At 36.6% G+C, this 16,326-nt stretch overlaps 1 protein-coding gene across 5 annotated transcripts in view; it reads right to left on the minus strand.

Annotated features, from left to right (window-relative positions):
* EFHC1 (EF-hand domain containing 1) overlaps positions 1–16,326 on the minus strand; it is a 55,229-nt gene that overhangs the window by 22,188 nt on the left and 16,715 nt on the right. For all 5 annotated transcript variants that reach the window (XM_039853338.1, XM_039853339.1, XM_039853340.1 and 2 more), the window contains exons 5-7: positions 15,101–15,293; positions 11,781–12,001; positions 3,733–3,873 (exon numbers count right to left, since the gene is read on the minus strand). In XM_039853338.1, coding sequence (XP_039709272.1) covers positions 3,733–3,873; positions 11,781–12,001; positions 15,101–15,293 — 555 coding nt within the window. The remainder of the gene's footprint in view (positions 1–3,732; positions 3,874–11,780; positions 12,002–15,100; positions 15,294–16,326) is intronic.

Raw genomic sequence — 16,326 nt, forward strand, 5'->3', positions numbered from 1 at the left:
GGCACAAGGATGGTTCGACACGCGCAAATCGATTAATGTGATACATCACAAAAACAAATTAAAAAATAAGAATCATATGATCACATCAATAGATGTAAAAAAGCCTTCGACAAGATACAGCATCCATTTATGATCAAAATGCTTCACAAAGTTGGTATAGAAGAAAAGTAACTTAACATAATAAAGGCCATTTATGACAAACCCTCAGACAACATTACACTTAATGGTGAAAAATTAAAAACCTTCCCTCTAAGATCAGGAACAAGGCAAGGTTGTCCGCTATCACCACTGTTAATCAATATAACATTGGAGGTCCTAGCAAGAGCAATCAGACAAGAGAAAGATACAAAAGGCATCCAAATAGGAAACGAAGAAGTCAAACTGTCACTATTTGTGGATGACCTGATTCTTTATATAGAAAACCCTAAAGACTACACAAGAACACTACTAGAAACAATAAGCAAATATAGTAAAGTATCTGGATACAAAATCAATGTTCAAAATTCCATAGTGTTCTTATACTCTAACAATGAAGTGTCAGAAAAAGAAGTGGAAAAAATAATTCCTTTTGCAATTGCAACAAAAAGAATAAAATACCTAGGAATAAATTTAACAAAACATGTGAAGGACTATAAGACCCTATTAAAAGAAATAAAAAAAAAAATACAAAGAAATGGAAAGATATTCCGTGTTCTTGGATTGGAAGAATCAACATAGTTAAAATGACCATATTACCTAAAGCATTTTACAGATTTAATGCAATCCCCATCAAAATCTCATCGGCATTTTTTAAAGAAATGGAACAAAAAATCATCAGATTTGTATGGAAACACAAAAGGCCCTGAACTGTCAAAGCCATCCTGAGAAAAAAGAATGAGGCTGGAGGCACCACTCTGCCCGACTTCAAATTATACTACAAAGCGACAGTAATCAAAATGGCATGGTATTGGCAGCAAAACAGACACATGGATCACTGGAACAGAATCGAGAGTCCAGAAGTAAATCCATATTTATATGTGCAAATAATTTTTGACAAAAAAGCCAGAAACATACAGTGGAGAATGGAAAGCCTCTTCCATAAATGCTGCTGGGAAAACTGGAAAGCCATCTGCAAAAGAATGAAACTAGACTGTTGTCTATCACCACACACCAAAATTAACTCAAAATGGATTAAGGACCTGAATATAAGACCTGAAACAATAAAATGCATAAAAGAAAACATAGGAACTAAGCTCAAGGACCTTGGACTTAAAGAGGATTTTATGAATTTGACCTCAAAAGCAAGGGAAATAAAAGCAAAAATAAATGAATGAGACCACATAAAACTAAAAAGCTTCTGCTTAGCAAAACATACCGTCAACAAGGTAAAGAGACAACCATCCGAATGGGAAGATATATTTGCAAGCAACATCTCCGATAAGGGCCTAATATCTAAAATATACAAAGAATTCATACGACTCAATAACAACAAAAAAGCAAATGATCCAATCAAAAAATGGGCAGAGGACCTGAATGGACACTTCTCCCCAGAGGACATACAAATGGCCAACAAATATATGAAAAGATGCTCAACATTGCTAGCTATTAGGGAAATGCAAATCAAAACCATAATGAGATACCATCTCTCACCTGTTAGAATGGCTATAATCAACAGGACAAGCAATAACAAATGTTGGAGAGGATCTGGAGAAATAGGAACCCTCATACACTGCACATGGTACTACAAATTGGTACAACCACTATGGAAAACAGTATGGAGGTTCCTCAAAAAACTAAGAATTGAGCTACCATATGATCCGCAATCCCACTACTGGGTATTTACCCCAAAGACTTGAAAACTCCTATCTATAAAGATATTTGCACACTGATGTTCATACCAGCATTATTCACAGTGGCCAGGACATGGAAGCATCTATCTACGATAGATGATTTGCTAAAGAAGCTGTGGCACATATATACAATGGAATATTACTCAGCCATAAGAAGAGATGAAATACTGCCATTTGCGACAATATGGATGGAACTCAAGATAATCATGCTAAGTGAAATAAACCAGACAGAAAAAGTTGAAAATCACATGATATCATTTATATGTGGGATATAAACCTAAAAGCAACAGATGAACAAGACAAACAGATACTCAGGGACATGGACAAATGGACTAGTGATTACCAGGGGTAGGGGGTGGTAGAAGAGGGGGGAGATAGATGGAGTAGAGAGGGTCAAATATAGGGGGTAGGGGAAGGGTGAAGTGGGTAAAGGGGATCAAATATATGGTAGCTGAAGGAAATTGGACTTTGGTGGTGAACACACAATAGAATATACAGATGTCAAATTATAATGTACACCTGAAAATTATATGATTGTATTAACCAACTGTTACCCCAATAAACTTAATTAAAAAAAAAAAAGAATGCTGAGTTGAAAGTCAGAAGGTTGAGTTCTAGCTGTGCCTCCATCTAAGTAGCACTGAGTCCTGGGACAAGCCAATTAGCCTCTTTGATTCTTATGTTTTGAAACATAAAATAGGTTTAATATTATACTACCTAAACTCATGAATAGTGTGTGTACATAAATTCATTTTACCCATTCAACCAATAGTTGTTGAGCACCTACAAAGTCTAGAAAGACATGGTCTTTGCTCTCAAGGAGATTAGTTACTACATCATAATTCAACAAGCCTCTTGAATTTTAATGGTAACTCAAAGAACTTAGTAATACTGCAAAATATTCATCAATCAGAATTCTTATGGTATAAATGTTCTAGTTGGCCTAGAGTTTGCTAGAACTCCTTTTTTATTCAAAGCTTTGGTCAACATTTAAAAATAGATATTAGTCAACTGTGTTTTCATTTAAGTTTTATTTTCAAAATACATGTACTATATATAGGCAAACCTTGTTGTACTACACTTCACTTTATTGCACTTCACAAATGTTGTGTTTTTACAAATTGAAGGGAAGACCTTCCACTTGCTTTATTGTGATACTTGCTTTATTGCAGTTGTCTGGCACTGAGCCTGTGATATCTCTGAGATCTGCCTGAAGTTTAAAAAATCACCTGACACACCCCTCTCCGCTCCCAATTCTCATTCCCATAAGTAACTTACTTAATTTCTGCTATTTATGTCAATATTTCTAAATAATCTTCCTATTTCTACATTTTTTCCATTTTTAAAGACATTATCCTTTGAACACCATTAGTAATTTGTCTCAGGTAATTCAGGCTGTGAGTGGAATATTCAGGATTTGAATTTATATCTGTTTCCAAACCCATGTTCTCAATCCCTAGCCATATGACCTCTTGAAGACAATACTCACTCAGTTGGTATAATTCCACTTATATACTTAATAAATATAAAATATATTGAGCTAGATAGCACAGGTAAATTAGTAAGACATGGTCCCTATCTCCAAGTCAATCACTTTACACTGCAAAGGCACACAAATAATTAGAATATATTGTGCTTTCATAACTGCTTGAAAAAGGCAAAAAGGTCTGTCAAAATTTGAGGGATAGAGAGGAGAGATTAATGATCTAAGGAAGATTTTTGAGGGAGATAGGTCTTGAGCTAGTTCAGGGTTCAGGGGCACCAAGCTTAATACAGTCCAACCTGCCTGAAGGCTGGGTACTAGATCTAACGGGTGTTAAGTAAACACATAATTATAGACAAAGCAGTCAACTGTGCATGGTACTGAGACAACAGAATCATAGTATATAAAAATTATCCTCACCAGTGCAGCCAAATAACGAAGCACCTTGTTATCATTCATTAGCATTTTCATAACATCTTTTTTCGGAGCTTTTGGAACAAGAGCAAAGCAATTCTGAGCAGAGTCTTCAACTAGTCCATAACCATTATAGGGAGGTAATTCCTAAAGAAATACAGGAAGCAAGAAATAAAGCAGATGTTTTTCATGTTAAAAATTACTTTAAAAGTAACTGTTTCTTTAAAAATATCTACAAAACATTTATTCAAAAGCAATTTCTGTATATACAAATACAGTCACCGTATATTCTGTTCCTCTTTATAGATTTTATATCATGATCACTCTTCATAGAAGTGATTGATAATGCTACAAAGTAACCCTCAGGTCTAGATTGAAACTATTGCTGATGTCCACTGACCCTTTACTGCCAAAACGACTTGGCCCTATTCCCAGTCTCAATCCTGGCTCCTGTGGTCATCCCAGCATGGTGAAGCCCGTGTTTCTTTTTTTGTCTGTGATTTCTTTGTCCTAGGGTGTAGCCCTCAGTCTGACATATCTGGAAACTGTTTTCTCAGTTTACCCAAAATATGTATGTATGTGGTGTGTATTGGAGTTGGCAGGAAGTGGGGATGGGTCATGACTTGGTTCTTGCTACTTTTTTCCTATCTGCCTCCATATTTCTAACACTTTTAGTTCTTGATTTTTGCCTCACAGAAGAGGAATGGCCACCATACTTTACTGAGAATTCAGACCCCCTCTCCACACAGGGCTCTCCTTTCCTAGTGAAGGAGCAAAATCAAACAAATTTCAGATGCAAAGGTTATTTGGTGAGTTAGTGTGAAAATATAGGATGAGCTTATATTTCTCATTCAGGTTTCATGAAGAGCTGAAAGCATCACTCTAGGGTGTTAAGATTTGTCTCAAAACATAAGTAGTTCGGAGGCTGTTTTTCTTTCTCTCAAAATGCTAAGCAGACTGCAGCAGAGTTCTTTTTCTAACTCTTTGCTATGCTTTCTCAGCAAACTCATGTTTTTCACTTGTAGATACTGTCCCAAATCTTTATATATATTGTATTCAGGCACTTAAACAAATTTGTGTCTATGATTCCCTGGTCCATCTGTAACAGGGTACTCCTTCAAAAACCCGTGACTCTGCCATGTTCATTCTAGGTATAGTTCTTGGAACACTGACTCTTCACCCATTTCCTGGGGCTGTAGTTAATGTTATCATCATGGTTGGAAGGCGACTAGTTGACACAGTGGATTGACCATGACCTAATTTGCTCCAAGTGCAAAACCATTACTCAATGGATATAGAAGTTGCCATGGATAGGGGGACCTTGGTTTAGATACCAAATACTAGTAAGCTTTGCATTAGTCTGGAGGCTAGGCAAAAATGCACGGTGGTGGAATCTAAACTTGTTTTGCATCTGCATCATCACAAAAATGACAGCAGCCTGGTTGGGAGATGAGGGTGGAGGCTGAGGAATTATGAAATAGGGAGGTAGATGTAAGCTTCAGAGTGCCTTCCTCTCAAATTCTTTTTGTGTTTCAACAGGCTTCTACCTGCTTTTCCTGAATGGCACCTTATTAGCCCTGCTTGGAATGAAGACCTTCCCTAAACATCAGCCCTGATGCCTGGGGTCCTGGCACCAAGGCTCTTGTGCTCCAAACTACTGCCAAGGTCCTATTCCAAACTAGCTGAGCCACTCCTCTGCTTATAAACATCATCATTCCTACTAGATACTCCTGATCATATGACCCAGCCACCAAAGCTCTGCTCAGGCTTTCTTAACAAAATGAGTACACATAGAGCCCAAGAGTCCCACAGTCCCTCACATACTGCTGTTAGGGGTCAGCTCTATAGCAAATTAGCAGTCCTGGTCCTGGTTTCTTCTTTCCTGCCAGCATGTCTCCACAGAGAGTCAGCCAGAGATGGTACACATTTGGCCATTGGATCCATGTTTCCTTATTCCTGACCTAGCAGATTAGCTTGACCTATGAGTGTCATGATTCTCAAACTGAGTATATCTACTTCATATCTACTTCTGTCCCTGACCATAGGTTTGGCTCTAGCTTTATCCCTCTAGACCCTGCTGCAGCTTCCCATCCCTGCTTTCCAACCACATTGTTCAGGGTTTAAATGAGTGAAATATAATGACTGAGGAGAGTTAAAAGGTATTTGCTGTTTGGTACGTGGAGATCTTCTACTCATTTCCAGCAAAGACTTTTATGGATAAGCAAAGAGAATTTAGTTGTAATAGAATTACTTATTATAGAGAACTTACTGAAAATAAATTGACCAACACTACAATTAATGTGCCATACCTATGGAGGGAAGTTAGTTTTATTATGCAGAGTGGCTGAGATAGGGCAAAACAAACACAAAAATCTACAGTGGTTCTTCAGTTCTCTCTTTGCTCTCTATCCAAACCTTTCCTTCCGTTTCTTTCTTTGGAAGACAAGTTAGGAGAAAAAAAAAGATTATCGTAATTAGAATGGGGAGAAGTATTCTAGGAGTTAAAAGCTTTTATCAGCTCAAAAGATGGATCAAAGCCCATTCATTAAGAAAAGTGCATCACTCTGTTACAGTCTGTCCCCATGTTACCTCCTGATTAGGTAAATCTCCTTCTTATAAGAATGTTTGACATTTAATAGAATCACCCTTGCACCCTGCAATGTGACCTTGGGCAAGTCTGTTGGACTGCTATCTCATCCATAAACTAAAGTGGTGGATTAGTTCGCTTAATCAAAATCTACATCTGTTCCCATGGTATTTTTTTCCTGTATACTCCATTGGATGCTGACAAAAAATGTGGGGGTAGGGGAAAGGTTTTATTATAATTCTTAATCAGTGATCATATTCATTGGTAAGGAGTTATATCGGGAAAAAAAACTGATAGTAAGAGGTATAGTCATGCATCGCTTAATGACAGGCATACATTCTGAGAAATACCTTGTCAGGTGATTTTATGATTGTGAGAACATCACAGAATGCTCTCACACAAATCTAGATGGTACAGCCTACTACATACCTAGGCTATATGGTATAGCACATTGCTCCTAGATACAAACCTGTATACTATGTTACTGTACTAAATACGGTGGCACTTATAACACAATGGTATTTATGTATTTAAACATAGAAAAGGTACCATAAAAAATATGGTGTAAAACAGGGGTCCCCAACCCCTGGCTGCAGACTAGTACTGGTCTGTGACCTGTTAGGAACAGGGCTGCACAGAAGGAGGTAAGGGGTGGGCCAGCGAGAGAAGCTTCATCTGTATTTGCAACAGCTCCCCAGTGCTAACATCACCACCTCAGCTCCACCTCAGATCATCAGGCATTAGGTTTTCATAGGAGCACCAGTCCCTGGTGCCAAAAAGCTTGGGGACTGCTGGAAAAGATAAAAAACAGTAAACCTCTACACAGCATTTACTAAGAGTGGAGTTTACAGGACTGGAAGTTACTCTGAGTGAATCAGTGAGTAAGTGGTGAGTGAAAGTAAAGGTATAGGACATTTTTGTATACTACTATAGACTTTATAAACACTGTACCCTTAGGCTACACTAAATGTATAAGAAAATATTGTTCTTTCTTCAATAATAAATTAACCTCAACTTACTGTAACTTTTTTACTTAATAAACTTTTGAATTTAAAAAACTTTTTCAACTCTTTTGTCATAACATTTAGCTTAAACACACATTGTACAGCTGTACAAAAATATTTTCTTTTTATCCTTATTTTATAAGCTTTTTCTATTAAAATTTTTTTTTAACTTTTAAAATTTTTTGTTAAAAACTAAGACACAAAAACATACTTTAGCTTAGGCCTGTTCAGGGTCAGAATCATCAATATCACTGTCTTCTACCTTCACAGTTTGTCCCACTAAAAGGTCTTCAGGGACAGTAACATACACAGAGCTGTCATCTCTTATGATAACAATGCCCTCTTCTGGAATATCTCCTGAAGAACCTGCTCTTCTTAAGGAGGTGTCGATCTTTTCAGAAGTATGTCTATGGTGGTTTGCTTGGTTTGTTTCTTTTTTTCATAAAAAATATGCTTATAAGCAGATAAAGCACCATGAACATTCATCTGTATTAATGAAAACCTTCCAATGTTGAGGTCCCTGTTTTCAAACTTTTTAAGTAACCTGTGGTCTGCAAAAGCTTCTGCTAAACCTTTCACTGAATTCTCTTGAGAGTTCTTCTTTTTCTTCTTCTGCAGGTTCCTTTTCTCTTGCATCTCCTTTAGCTATGCATTCCAGTTCCAGTTCCAACAACTCCTCATTAGTCAGTTTCTCAGGAACCACTTCCAGGTGCTCCTCAATGCCATCCTCATCCACATCCAGGTTAAAATTGTTTGCCATCTCAACCACAGCCTTGTTGATTTTTACAACCTCCTTATCCTTGGTAAATCCTTTGAGATCATGGATGAATCTCGAGTGTCTTCTTACAGATGCCATTCATACAGCCCATGGTGACATCAACCCAAACTCAAGCAAGGTTCTTGATAAAATCATAGATGTTGTAATCCTTTCAGAATTGCATCAATGCCTTTTCAATGTCTTCCTCAGTTGCAGCAATGGCTTGGTCAATGGGCCTTTTCAGGCAGTAAGCCTTAAAAGCTGCTATCACTCCTGATCCACTGGTTGCATCAAAGAGGTGTTATCTGGAGGGAGAAATATCACTCTGATATTGGGATGAAGATTACCAATAAAAGAGGAGGTCCAGGAGCACTATAAACAATAAGGAATATCTTGACGTGCATGTTATTCTCCAAACAGTACTTCTCCATTTTGCTGAACAGCAATCCTGGAGGGCATCTTGGAAGACGAGCTAGGTCATCCATGACTTCTTATTGCTCCTGTAGTACACTGGCAGTGTGTGCATATTAATATGCTTGAAGGCCTTGGGGTTCTCACTGTGCCAGATCACAAAGAGTTTTCGTGTAGCCTGCAACACTGCCCCTAAGCAAAACTATGTTATCCTGACCTTAAAAGCCTTGAAATCTGGCATGGACTTGGCCTCCTTATAGATGAAAGTCCCTTCAGGCATCCGTTTCTCGACTATGAAGTTTTCACCCATATTGAATATTGGCTCTGGCAAGTAATTTTTCTCCAAAATCATCTTATCTAGAGTATCCTAAAATTCTTCAATTGCCTTCACATCAGCTCTTTCAGACTCACCACTCACTTTCACATTATATAATGAATAACAATTCTTGAATCATTTAAATCACCCAGAGCTGGCAGTAAATTCACATCATAGTCAGGACCTTCTTTTTCTTTCAACGTCCTGAACAAACTTTTTGCTTTGACTGTGATCTTCATGGTGCTGAGAGGAATACACTTGTGTCTGGCCTTCTATCCAGATCATTAGCAGTTTCTCCATGTCTGATATAGGCCCTTCTCAAATTTTTGTTAGTCTTGTTGCCTTTATTCTTGTTCTTCAAGAGTATAGCTACGGTGAAATGAGCCATGCCTGACTACTGAGCAGTAACTATCACTAATTTTCCACCTTTGTAGTCCTTAATCATTTTAAATTTCACTTCCAGGTCAATCACTTGACATGGCCTCTTACTGGCAATATTAGCAGTGGATTTTGTATTTTTAGGGGCCATGATGAACAGAATAACATGAGATTAAATCAAGCACGAGAAAATGATGCAGTCAAGAGGTAGGGTAAACACAAAATGTATGATGCTGCTGCAAGCATAACACTGTTTTACAATAAACTTTTTAAAAATAGGTAGAACGCATACACTCTAAAATAACAACAAAAAGTATAATATAGGGAATATGTAAACCAGTAACATAGTTGTTTACTATCATTATCAAGTATTAGGTACTGTACATAATTGTATGTCCTATACTTTTATACAACTGGCAGTGCAGTTTGTTTACACCAGCATCACCACAAACATGTGAGCAATATGTTGTACAATGTCATTATGACAGCTATGATGTCACCAGGTGATAGGACTTTTTCAGCTCTATTGTAATCTGTGGGATCACCATTGTATATACAGTCCATCGTCAACCAAAGGGTCATCCTGCAGCGTGTGGCTGTATTATTATCACCCATGCTGGCTTCCAGAAGTGTTATGGCCCCCGGGAACTCATAGCATACCAAACTCCCATTTCTTCTTTAGAATTGTTTTTATGAAATATCAGTTTTAAAAAAGGCTTGCCTAAGATATCACTTGCCTTTTTGGGGAACAAATACATACTTCATAGGCAATCTTCTTCAGCCTAGTTCAAGAGACATATTACATATATATACTTCCTATTTGCTAGGTACTGTGTTAGGTGCTAGAAGCACAAAGATGTAAGACATAGTCCCTGTCTTCAAGGAATTTACAGTCTAGTAGAAAAGATTCATAAACAGATACTTTACATAATAGATAAGTGCTAGAGGAGGGAGGCATAGAGTACCCTAGGAACACAGAAGAGGTAGCTAGCCCTGCTTGGAGCTTCAGAAGAGCCTTCTTAGCCTACACTGAGTTTTGAAGAGTAAGAAAGCCGTGTGAAGAAATGATGGAAGAGCATCAGCAAAAGTCCAGGTGAGTAAAGCAGGGTGCTGCACCTGCAGAATCACACAAAATTCAGTATAATGGAGGCTAAGTATAAGTAGCACAGGTAGCAAAAGGGAGAAGGCAGGGAGCTGGGCTGGATCAACTCAATCGTTCTATCCTCCTATTCTAGGCTCCCTTTTGAAAAAAAAGAGCCCAGTGACATTGTTTTACACATCCGGTAGCAACATAGATGAGCCACAGGTATGAACACCCTACTTTAAACATGGGCAACAGAAGAGAGGTTGTATGAGTTGCTCCTGACCCAGTCTATGGTACTGCACTGCCTTAATACTTCAGATACTTCTTGAATTTGTTGTATAATGTATAATTTTTAAAACATGCAATTCTCAGTTGAAACTCTAAATATGTGGCTAAGTCACTCTGAAGGCTCAAGTTTATCAGTTTACTATTTTGGTGCATTAAAAGCACCATGAACTTACTGTCAGACCAGAGTGAACTTTTGTGGTGCTCAGAACTGAATTTTGTGGTTCAATGTGATTCTAAGGAATGCTGTATTGCAATGAAAGAAAGCCATCTTCCAACATCTTCAATTAATCAGTTTTTGCTTTGCTGTCAACCAGTGTTTAAGTAAAAAGAGTTGATAAATAGGCAAGAAACAATGAAATGCCCTAGGTGTCTGAAAGGTTAAAAGATGTACTTTTTAAAATCAAAATGAAAAAAAATTATAAAAGTAATACAAGACGGTATAAAAAGAGAATTTAAAACCACACAGAGTATAAAAACAAAGGTCCCTTGTCATTTTCTACTTTCCTTCCACCTCCCCATTCCCACATGTTAAACTAACCACTGCTAATAGTACGGGTAGATATCCCTCCAGGTCTTTTCTCACTATATATAAACAGATATTGTACATAGTAATTTACAAAAATAGCATCATATCATGTATACACATTCACTTTAAAATGTTATGGACACTTTTCCATGTTAATATGCATAGCCTTACTTTCTCTTTTTTTTTAAACCAGTCTTATAGTCTTTTAATTATACAGATAGTCTAAAATTTATTCTATCTCCTTATACTTTATATAAATAATGGTATAATACACATCCTTACATATATCTTTTTATAGTCCCCAAACCAGATTTTCTGGGGCAAGAAATATATTTTATTCTGAAAAAATTATAATGATGACAAATTGCCCGTCAGAAAGGTTTTTCTTATTGGCTCTCTCATTAACAATATATGAAAAAGTCTATATCTTCACACCAGGGCAAACATCAAATATTATGAGTCTTTTTAAATCAAATAGATCTAAAACCTCATTATTTTCATTTTTATTTCTCTATCAATTAAGTTAAGGGTCTTTTCACATGTTCATTAGCCATTTGTATTTCTCCTTTTGTGAACTGCATTATTTCATTTGCTCTGTCCATTTTCTAACTGGGTATTCACATGAGTTTTCTTTTCTTTTTTTTTTTTTTAACTTTATATTAAATCAATTCCCTCACTACACTCAGAACTAGTATTCCATCACCTGTTTTATAGGAGGTGGTTCCTTCTTGCTCACATCAACACGTGGTAAATCGGAGATTCCAAACTTTTCTTTGTAATACTGTCGAGTAAATGGATCACAATCATAAATGAAGAAAGTTCTCCCAAGGATGGTGAGTGGTTTCCCAACGATGAAGTCTTTGGCGGTGTACCATTCTAACACCTCTTGATCAGAAATTTCCAGCACACACTGAGGGAAGTCCTCTAACATGAGATAGTAGGGAGAAAGGAAGGAAAAATGAATGAGGATGGGAAGAAAGACTGACACAACAGCCAGGCACTCTTGAGAACTTGAGGGAGTGCAGTCTTTAGCTCTCGCCAAGGGTCAGGGCCTCCTCTACATTCCCAGAAGAACATAGGGCTGTGTATTTCCATCTGTTGATAGGACACACAAATATTATCCCAGATGGTTTTTGTAAAGTCTCTCTCCCATATTCAACTCAAACTATCACTACAGGTCACTAATCTTAGCAGAATTAATGCTCAGAAAAAATCATCACTGGAAGAAATAAATGTCCTTCCATAAGGATAGGGTATTAGATCTAAGATGACTCCAAGTTATTTAGTTCAACTGCCCACCCATTTATTCATTCATACAGCAAATTATTAGTGATCACACATATCATGTACTAGGTGCACTGCTAACTACTGAGAGTAATACAATTAGTGATATGGATAAAATTCCTGCCCTGATAGAGAAAACATTCTGTTTGGGGTAACAGATAACAGCAATTACACAAATAATGGTTTCATTTCAATTGTGATCACTGAGATTAGGACAGTCTGACCTAGCCCTGTGGCAGAAACAGTCGGTGAGATGATTACAGTAATTCAAATATGTGGGGGAATGAACAAATTTTGAAATGTAGAATCAACCTTGCATTTTCAGAATAAATCCAATTTTGTCACACCGTTTAATGAAATTAAGAGTCGACTTAGTTTAAGATTGATTCCCTGCAGCCTGGCCTCCATGGAAACCATAAGATAGTCAATTCTGGTAACGTGCCACATCGTATAGCTTTAACCGTAAATATTGGCCCCAGAACTCTGATTTCAGGGGACATGAGAGATAGGCTGATATTCATTCTCCTAATAATTGCTAAGATGTAAAAATAGGGAAAGAGGCTAAGGTTCTGCTATAATAGACAGAAAGGCTTGAACTCAGGCCCTTGATCATACAAAAGGAAAGGCTGGTATTTTCCCAGTCATGCATCTTAAAAGCCCAGATCTATCTAAAAGTTCTGAGGGAATTTTTGTTATCATTCAGTTCTAAGTATTTTCTGATAGTATTTTTTTATTCATAAATTATTGAGAAATGTAATTTTCAGTTTCCAAATACATGAGTTTTTTGGTTATATTTCCAAAACTGATTTCTAACTTGTTTTAAAATCAGAAAATATGGTATAAAAAAGCCCAGTTTTTAAAATTTGTTGACTAATCAGTTTTTTTAAGTGTTTTGTTTGTTCTTGAAAAAATGGGAATTCTCCAAATGTTGATGCTTTGCTTTTTTTCTGTCCTGCTACTACATGACTAACAATCACTTTCACAGAAAGATAAGTTTCCTTCCTCTTAAAAGGACCCTATATATACCTCTCTATGTTACTGATAAAACTTTTGTTAAAACTGGAGAAGTTGTAGAAGAGGATGAATACATATTGAAAATTTTAGATGTAGACCTCATTGATAAGGCAGAGACAAACATGGAACCTGAGATTTCAAGGCATTCAGTTTTCGTGACACTTTTTTTCATTCTACCCTAAATACATTCCCATTTTTTCTCTTAATCTACTATAAATCTAATGTTTGTTAGCTCTAAATGGCAGGAATTTCAGGCTCATTTAAGCAATATGAAAGGCCACGATTAGTATATTAGTCCCAATGTCTCAAAACTCTAAGGGGGGGTCTACAGGAGGCTAAATATAAGAATGTGGTAGGCAGCAACCAGATTATGTTGAAATAGGGCAGATACAGACAGTTGTTGCTATCTAAAAATACAAGCAATTATTCTAGTTTTTCAAAAAAAGATTTTTAATGTTAACTCTCTTAATTTTAAAATGATTACACAATTTTTACTCCCTTTTAGTCTTTTCTGCTATCTCATTTTCCTCTGCCTCACATGAAGCCATTCTAATGCAAAGCTTTTTTTATTGTACGTGCATTATGTATATTGCTTGCGAAATATTTTACTTTATGTAAATGTTATTGCATTATACATCCCATTTTACGTCTTTTTTTCTACACATAATTATGTTTTCAGGATGCACCCATTTGCTTTCTTGTAGATTTTGTTTATTGCTTCTAACTACTACATATTTACCAAGCTATACCTTCACCGCATTTTGTTTATCCACTCTCCCAGTGATGGAAATCTCCAACTCCTTTCCCCTAAATAACACTGCATTTTTAAAAACACTTTGCAGGCCAAAAAATATATGTGGGTAGGCTAAATTTAGCCTTCAGACTGCCACTTTGTTTATAATCTCTAATCTCAATTTGTTTATAAGCTCTAAGACAAATCTTTTGTTCAATACCTGGAATTTCTTTTCTCCTAGCTCCAAAAAAACAGAATAAAGGGGAAAAAAATCAATATAAGTTTTACAAAATTCTGTCAGCCATTCGACCACAAGAGATGTCATTACATTCAGCCAAGATGACATTTTTGTAAGAGAAAATTCTTAAACTACTAAGTCAATAACTAAAGTAAGCCTATTTACCCCAGAGAAATATTGATGGATGGCAAGTATCAGCTGTACTTTGTTGCCTTCTCACTTTCCACTCCACTAGGTTATTTTACACTAACAAAGAAAGAGTAAGTGTTGACACAACAGAGCTCCACCTCTATGAGTCATAGACATTCCTATTCTAATCTTAAATTATCCCACATAGAAACGTCTATTTAGGAAGTATTTGAAGTGAGAAGCAAAGTCAGGAAAGCACATAGGAAAATGGTAAGCTACAACTTTGAATAAAAACAAGCTTGTTTTAGAAATGCACTAAAAATCTGATCTTAAGTTGCTTCAGTTCAGAAGCCTTTCTCTTCCACACTTTAATGAATCTCCTACTGCCATTTTGGTTTTGTTTCTTTGATTTGGGTATCAGTCATCTCCACCCGACCATTTCAGAGGCAAATATGGAAAAGGGGCAAGTAAAGGAGGGAATTATGGGAAAGCCATTTTTTGAGCACCTATGAGACCATGGCAAGAACCTCCAAAGTGTAAAGGGCAATGACAACACTGATTAAGAAATGTCTTTGAGATCTAAAAAAGGTCCTAATTATCAGAAGATAAACCAAATCAAACATACTTGCATTCTCCACCAAAACCTTGGGCATGCGCTGGCGGTTCATCAAGAGTGGGAAGGGATCTCGCCCATCATTCCGTTCATGGACCTCTCGAATGTCTACTGTATCATCCATAAGATAGTAATGAATGATGTAGTTCCGACATTCACCAAACATGCTGTCTGTATCATCCCAGATTGCATAGAATCGTAGAACCTTTGAAAAATCCAAAGTAGTGACTTAAATAAGAGCTCTACAAGTAGAGAGTTTAACTTAGCTATTCTGGAATTTATATATCAGACAATAATGAAAAGATTAGCTAGAGAAGCTATGAAGCAATCTCAGATGGTTAAAAAAAAAGAAATATTCACCAAGATACAAAAACATCTTAAATTATGTACCAGATGACAACAACTGGAAAATATTAAATAATACACTTACAAGTTTATGCTGCAAAAGAATTCACTTTGATCCAAAATATTAGTCAGTGAAAGAGAAGCTGAGTTAAAAGAGCAATGGATCTTTTATACCACGGGTTTCCAACCCCTGGGCCTCGGAAGGGTACTATTAGGAGTAGGCCGCAGAGCAGGAGGTGAACAACAGGCTAGGAAGCCTGTTGGATCTGCACTTGCACCTGCTCCCCAGCATCACTGCCTCAGCTCTACCTCAGATCATCAGGCATTAGATTCACATAGGAGCACAGGTTCTTGACGCCAAAAGGTTGGGGACCACTATTTATACTGTGGTTTATATGAATTAATAAAGGTACATATGAATGGTTTATACATAATTAGTTTGAAAAGAATTTTCCTTTATTAAGCAGTCCTTTTTTTTTTAGTTCCATCAACACATCTTCTAATAACATATCAACAACACAATCTTTAAATATAAAATAACGGAAATATGATTGATATAAAGAATGTCCTTAAAAGACCATGATAGAGCTAGGTAAAATTTTCTGAACTAAAAGTAATTACATGTGTGAGAGAAAAAACAGCAAAGAAGCATTAAGGGTGATCTCTCTTTTCCTTTTCCCTTTAGTACACAAAAGAGAAGACTGAAATCTGTTTCTATATACCAGCCCACAAGTGGGGAGGACAAGAAGGCTGGGACAGAGTTGGAAAATACCCAAAACATTCTGCACTCATACATTAATATAAAATTTAACAAGGAAGCATCTACAATGGAATTTCTGTTAAATCATTATTTTAACATTAGAAACCTATATATAAGGAATAGCTTTGAAATT

The sequence above is a fragment of the Pteropus medius genome, unplaced genomic scaffold, assembly GCF_902729225.1.
Source record: "Pteropus medius unplaced genomic scaffold, Ma_sr-lr_union100, whole genome shotgun sequence".
Lineage (NCBI taxonomy): Eukaryota > Metazoa > Chordata > Mammalia > Chiroptera > Pteropodidae > Pteropus > Pteropus medius.